General features: G+C 43.8%; 1 protein-coding gene across 1 annotated transcript; it reads left to right on the top strand.

Moving 5' to 3' along the window:
* The first annotated feature begins 878 nt into the window (after positions 1 to 878).
* LOC141070520 (uncharacterized) lies at positions 879 to 5,980 on the top strand. Its single transcript, XM_073559523.1, has 2 exons — positions 879 to 1,004; positions 1,734 to 5,980. Exon 2 carries the CDS (start codon positions 1,746 to 1,748, stop codon positions 2,817 to 2,819), a length of 1,074 nt encoding a protein of 357 aa, XP_073415624.1. The 5' UTR covers positions 879 to 1,004; positions 1,734 to 1,745; the 3' UTR covers positions 2,820 to 5,980.
* The last annotated feature ends 1,557 nt before the right edge of the window (positions 5,981 to 7,537 follow it).

The raw sequence follows: 7,537 nt of genomic DNA, 5'->3' as shown, positions 1-7,537 counted from the left end.
GGCAACTATGTGATTATCACTACAGTATGTGCACATGGCATCTTCTAGGCACCAGGATAATCGCGTAGCTTATGAAGCATTTTGCAGAGTTTGGTTTTTTTTTGTTAAATTCTGTTCCAATCACAAAATTCTGTTCCATGAACCATGCAGATTTATCGCATGCAATGACTTGCTCTGGGTGAGACATGCTGCGGCTCACAAGCCCACACCACGGCTGAGTCAAACAGAAGCTCAGTGGGAATGGGATTTATTGAAATCCCATCCACTGTGCTTGTAACCTAGATGCCGCATTTTGGATGCAGCGCAGGTGAACTGCGCCCAAAGCACTGGATGGTGGGCACATACCCTTAGAGACTTAGAATGTAAGCTCATTTTCTAACTGCAATTCAATGTTAAAGGCGAGGAGGGAGGGGGGTGAATGTCCCTTCACTAGTGTGGCTTTAGGGATCTTAATATTTTCTATGACAAGGACTCTATAAAATGTTTAGAAAAGTGACATCCCTTGAGCCACCTCCTTTCCATCCTGGGGCTTGGTGGGCTACCCATTGGTCGGATCGCTAGTGATCAATCTTTAATGGCATACCTTTATTATCTATTCTATTATTTCTAAACACTGTTTTTCTGTGATTCTTTTGTATCCTCATTCATACTGCACCCACACGGGGGGGCGGAGCCTGAACGTTGGTGGAGCAAGAAGCAGGAAACCTGAGCTCCCGGACAAATGCACCAAAAGGGGCTCTAATATCACCAGAGCCTTCTTTTTATACCATCCCCGCATTACAACCCAAACCAGGACCCCACTGGATCGCATAGACCCTGGGTGGTGAGTCACGTTCGGGATAAAGAAGGGATTCATCTAACTGAGGCCCTGCAGGCGGGAGATTGCCAGAGTGGCGGAAGGATATACTGCTAACAGCACCATCGCCTCGGGCAGAAGACTTCACCCCTGACCTAAGGCTGTCAGATAAGAGAGACCCCGGAGCTGACCCTCCCCTGCAGATAAGGTACCATTGCGAAATCCCCAGACCAGGACACACAAAATCGCTACTGTTCTCATAGCTGGGGGACGGCTACAGAGAGTGTGTATCACGCCGCAGCATTGAAAATAGTCCCGTCGGGCTTGCAGAAGACACGCGGCCCGGGACCTAGAATAGACGTGCAGCGGCACGCTTCAGCCTCCTCCCCTCTCTGCAATCAGTGAGAGAGATCTGAGGGAATCAAGCGTCTCCGGGAGCTGAGGTAACGCTGAAATAACAGAAGCAAGGTGACGGAGTGTCTTGAGCAGGGGGGTCTGATTCAGGGGACAGAGGATCAGGAGAGCATGGTCATTCTCCCTAACTCCGTAGCAATAAAGGAGATAATCAATTAATCAAGTGGGGGCCTGAGACTGTCTGACCCGAGGGGTGCGAGGAGAGAAGGGAGTAATATAAGGAGCCTTAGATCTGTATTAAGCGCTCCCCCCCCCACCAGTGCTGTCCCTACACCTTTCCTCCCCCCCTTATCTGCTTTCTAATTAACCCATGTTATACCTAGCTGAACGGATATAAGAGAGGATTTTCTGGAAAACCAGCAGAAAGTGGTTATAGACTGCCATCTAGTGACCAGAGCCAGAACGACATCTCTTTCCATTGTTTATCACTTATAAGATTGGGCATAAAATGGAACATTAGCTAAATTCATAGCCAGCGAGAGGAATTCTAATCTTCAAACTGCTCTATTCTTCTCTGCTTTAGATAACTGCAAAAATGGGGAGATCTAGCGTAAAAACGCAAAAGAGCATGCCCAAACCTACAAAATCCACTACGCAAACAGACATGGATGACTTTCTTAAAAAACAAACGGTTCCGTCAGATTCTCTTAAACCACCCAAGCTTCGTGATTTGACCTCATTAGAAGATTCAGATTCTGAACCGGAGAGTGACTCTGACACAGGCAGCACAGCGAGAGAGGCCTTAGTCACTCGTTCGTTCATCAAACGTATATTGTCTAAAGCTCTTGAGCCAATAGGACAAGAACTTGCAGAGATAAAACACGACCTAAAACTTCAAGGCCACAGACTTGAGACATTGGAAAATTCGCAAGTTGCCATGACACAAAGTTCGAACGCTGTACTAGACTCTTTAAAAGTCCATGAACTCCAACTACATACAATTCACACGGTGCTAGAAGATCATGAAAACAGAGAACGTCGTAACAACATAAGAGTTAAAGGCCTTTCTGAAACGGTGGCCTTTGAGGCGTTATGGAAAGCAACACAAGAGATATTCAAAGATCTACTTAATGAATCAGATCCACAGGAAATCGAACTGGTGAGAGTACACAGAGCATTGCGTCCGAGGCCTTCTCAAGGGGAAACTCCACGAGATGTGATCTGTCGCTTCCTCGATTATCGAGCAAAAGACTTAGTTCTTCGCAGAGCGCGGGAGGCGCAGGAGATCTCGTATGAAGGCTCACAAATTAAACTTTTCCAGGATTTATCGGCTAGCACTCTCAGGAAGCGGAGGATCTTGAAACCGTTCACTGAAGCATTGATAAAAAAAGGCATCCGTTTTAGATGGTTGTTCCCGTTTGGAGTACATATCACAAATGGAGACAAAGGTATCTCAGCAAGAACATCACAAGACATCAAAGAGGCATGTGAATCCTTGGGGATTGAGCTGGAGGCCTACCCGGACCTGGAGTCCTTCCATTCGGCGACCCTATTGCACCCGCTACCAGATGACCCGGCGTGGCAGATAGCCCTGACGCCAAAATCACAAAGGCTGAAAAGGAAGCTGACAAAGACCTCGCTTCCTAAGGACTCCAGAGACAATACTTGATCTTTGGGTTAGACCCAGATTTTGCAGTTAAGTTTTCTTGGTGTCTACCCCAGTTGGGGTATTGAATGTGGTTGAAGCAAATCTGATGGGGTTGGCGTGCTTTTCCAAATATGGGTAAGCACTGCTGCCACATCTATCCAATAATTCGTTGTAAGGTTTCAACCTAGATCTAGTTACAGCCCAAACTGGGCATTCTCCTAGAATGGAGCATTTCATATTTCATATTTAGTTTATAAGGTTGATTGGAATTTTCCTCAAGCTGGCACTCTATGAAACAATGTCAGTAGGTAACTATGGTACGTTGGCATATTGGTCAATGATATTGTGCAACATAATAACATGGATAATGTTAATATTGTGTTCTCCCCCTCTTCACCTTTTTGTTTTCTCTACCCTTTTCTTTCTTTCGTCTGGTCTACTTGTCCTAGACCCCCTCCCCACTCCCATAGGCACAGGGATTCGTCTCCGTCGTGAGCTGCAAGGATGCTGCTGTGTACAGAAACATGATGGATTCGGATAAGGTACACACATTCATCTCTTTTAACGCACATGGGCTGAATTCTCCAAACACTAGACGCCACACATTACAACTATTCAAAAAACAGCAGGCAGCAGTATTGCTTATTCAGGAAACGCACTTCAAACCGGATAAATTGCCCTCCTTTGAAAGCTCGATATATGATAAATGGTTTCATGCGACAACCACCCAATCCGGTTCCAGAGGAGTGTCAATAGCAGTGGCAAGGGGAGTGCCCTTCCAGCTAAGAGAAACTATGGCGGACCCTCAGGGTCGTTACATCTTTGTTAAAGGTCTACTAAACGGTGCCCTTGTAACATTGTGCAGTTTATACGCACCAAATAAAAAACTATTGAGATGGGTACTCTCAACACTGAGAAAAATTGATGGCTTTAGAGAGGGTGCATTGATAGTGGGTGGGGACTTGAATGTTGCATTAGAGCCTTTGCTAGACACGACTAAACAGAAAAGTTCGCTCTCACCTAAAGATCTTTACAGAATAAAGTCACAATTGGGATCTCTACAATTGATTGACACATGGAGATATCTAAACCCCTCTGACCGAGACTACACCTTCTACTCCCACCCTCATAAATCTTACCACCGTTTAGACTATATTTTTATATCCAGTAAAATGCTTGCCAATATACAACAGGCGAAAATAATCCCGAATATTTATTCCGATCACTCTTCGGTTTTGTTAAAATTCTCATTATCTAAAGCCTTTCCCCGACATAGAGTATGGCGGCTCAATGAGTCAGTACTTGGAAGTACCGAGGTACAGACACGTATAAACAAAGTGCTTTCCCAATATTTTGAGCAAAATGCTTCACCAGAAATTTCCTCACAGATACTATGGGAAGCACATAAGTCAGTTGTCAGAGGGGAGTTGATATCTATCACTTCCTTTCTAAATAAACTTCAACAAAAAGAAATCCAGGATCTTTATGATAGTATATCACAGCTGGAGCTTACACATAAACATAAAATAGATCAACATAGCTTAGAGAAGCTGCAACAAAAAAGACAGCAACTTAAAGACATATTAAACTCGAGATCTGCTAAGCTCTATGCAACATGGAAAAACAGAATGTACGTCCATGGAGACAAAGCATCCAAATTAATGTTATCACAACTAAGGAAGCGGCAGTCAGGTACGCTGATTAACTCAATCAAGAATGAACAAGGGTTAAGCTCGCAAACTCCTGAGCACATGGAGCGGGCATTCCTTGACTACTATAAGAAATTATATAATCTCCGTCCGGAAGATAACGCCGATTCCGCACTTAAAAGAAGCATGGACACTAGGTCCTTCCTAAGCACTTTAGATCTGCCTGTCTTGTCTGATTCCCAAAAACAATATCTCACTAGACCTTTTTCACTAGGGGAGTTACAGTCCGCCCTGTCAAAGTGCCCGAAGGGGAAAGCGCCCGGTCCAGATGGATTCTCAGCACTTTACTATAAATCCTTCTCTGGCCTCCTACTCCCACATTTATTGAACGTTTGCAACGCAGTTTTACAAGGCCACCCATTGCCAAACCAAATGCTTACAGCCAGAATATCCCTAATACACAAAGAGGGGAAGGATCCTGAGCAATGTAGTAGCTATAGGCCAATCTCTCTCCTTAATGTGGACCTAAAAATCCTAGCAGGGCTGATGGCAAAAAGAATGGCCAAGTCATTGCCAAATTTGATTTCCTTAAATCAGACCGGGTTTGTGGGTGGAAGGGAGGGAAGGGATAATGTCCACAAAGTATTACACCTTCTTCAATACGCAAAAAATCGTAAACTCCCATTGATGCTTCTTGGAACAGATGCAGAGAAGGCCTTTGACAGGGTGGACTGGGTATACCTACGGGAAGTGCTGATCAAGTTTGAGATACCTGAAGCGTTTATAGCAGCCGTAATGGCAATGTACGATAAGCCCAAGGCACATATTAGGATTAACGATTTTACAACAGATGCATTTACTATAAAGAACGGAACAAGACAGGGCTGTCCCCTATCCCCGTTGTTATTTGTGCTAGCAATGGAACCTCTCTTAAAGGCCATACAAATACATGAGGGAATAGAGGGTATTCGTATCAATAAGACACACTATAAAATAGCGGCATTTGCGGACGATCTCTTAGTCTTGATGACTAATCCTTTGCTGGGACTCCCAACATTGATGGATCTCATAGATCAATATAGCAAAATTTCCAATTTTAAAGTAAATATGTCTAAGTCGGAAGCGCTAGACATACATATGTCCCCGAATACCTTAGCTAAACTAAAAAGTACATACCCATTCACCTGGCCAAAACAATATATCAAATATTTAGGTGTAAAGATAGGAAGATCGGATAGAGACCTTTTTCAACAGAATATTCCCCCCCTAATTGCCTCAGTAGAAACCATCATGAAATCATGGAGGGACTCGTATGTGTCGTGGATGGGAAGGAAAAATTTACTGAAGAGCCTAATCTTACCCAAGTTCATATATATCTTCCAAATGCTCCCTATAACCATCCCCAAATCGTATCTTCTTAAAATTAATACATTATTCCGCAGATATGTTTGGAAAAAGCAGAAGCCCCGATTAGCATACAGGACATTAACATTAAACAAATCGAGGGGTGGGATGGGTGCACCAGACATAGTAAGGTACTACCATGCGACAATGCTTACCAGAGTGGTAGACCTGTTGCGGTCTCCTAACAATAAGCAGTGGATTGAGGTGGAGGAAGCACTAGCACCTTATCCCCTGAGATCCATCCTTTTGGCATATCCTTGTAAAAACATAAACAAAAATTTACCTAATATACACACCAAAGCTACCTTAAAATTATGGAAGGGATTGGTGAAAACTCTAGTTCCCCCTTTGTCCCCCTTACTCAAGTTGGCAGATATAATGCCACACGCATCTTATTCCCGAGACAATGATCTAATCAAACCCGGTTCCCTGGCAAATGTAGCGGTTGATGAACTCTTAACGGACGGGGCACTCCCCTCCTTTCAGGAACTGAAGAAGCAACCAGGGCTTTCCAACTTGACCTTTATACAATTCGGCTCTATAAGAGACTCCTTGGCACAGTATCTTTTAGGAGCAGACGTTACCTGCCCACTGACTGCATTTGAGACTCTCTGTGCAACAAAGGATAAACCCAAAAAGATAATGTCGTCTATTTACCAGATTTTAAATATAACTGACTGTTGCCTCAAAAGAGCCTATATAACACATTGGGAAAAGGATTTGGGATACAAGTTTACCCCAAATCAAATATCACACATTTATAATTCTTCTCATGGCCCATCACAATGCGTTAGAACACAAGAGAATTCTTTTAAAATTGTCGCCAGATGGTATATTACACCACAGCAGAACACTTATTGGCAGACGGGGTCTTCTACTAGATGCTGGAGATGCTGTGACTCGGAGGGAACATACTTACATATGTGGTGGTCCTGTCCACCCCTGCTGCAGTTCTGGCGACTAGTAGAGGATTATATCGGGGAAATTGTGGCCAAAAAGCTTACATTGACACCGGAGATAGTGCTCTTAAATTTTTTGTCACCGACTGGACATAAGAATACTGCTCTGTTGACTCAACACATTCTTTCAGCAGCGAAACTTTTGATACCTATGAACTGGAAGACAACTACCACTCCATCTATATCCCAATTGCAAGAGAAGGTAGATATGCTATATCAAGTAGCCAAACTGGCTGCCTTGGTGAATGGCTCACTTTCAGCTTTTGAAAGAGTATGGCACCCATGGACCCGATTCAGATCCATTAGTAGAAGTTGATAAGGCTATAGTGGCCTCCTTGCTCGGCTTTATCAGAGTGGACGAAACCCTTGTTGCCTAGTGTTCCCCTCTCCCCCCCCCCCCTCCCCTTACTTCCCCTATATTCCACCCCTATCTCCCAACTTCTCCCTTTCATTACTTGACCTCCTGTCCCTTTACTCCCTATACTGTTTTTTTTTTTCTTTTCTTCTTTTTTGTTCTTCTTCATCTTTGTTTGAAATCATGGCATATGTGATGTAGCAGGGGCGTGTGGATGGGAAGAACCCAGATTTGAACCCAGATAATCTTGCTACTGGAAGTTCCTTTAAGGCTGTTGTTGTCCTTAAACCTCTATATATCAATAGTTTTTGCCATGAATTGATATTTCAAACCATCTGTTTAACTCCCGAAAAGTGGAATTTGTAGGTTACC

Source organism: Dendrobates tinctorius, unplaced genomic scaffold, assembly GCF_039654945.1.
Source record: "Dendrobates tinctorius isolate UK_male_01 unplaced genomic scaffold, ASM3965494v1 ptg000272l, whole genome shotgun sequence".
Taxonomy (NCBI): domain Eukaryota; kingdom Metazoa; phylum Chordata; class Amphibia; order Anura; family Dendrobatidae; genus Dendrobates; species Dendrobates tinctorius.
This window is presented reverse-complemented; position numbering and strand designations above follow the sequence as displayed.

What these genes read in the sequence shown, in the direction of transcription:
- LOC141070520 (XM_073559523.1), top strand. Translation starts at nt 1,746, where the DNA reads ATGGGGAGATCTAGCGTAAAAACGCAAAAGAGCATGCCCAAACCTACA.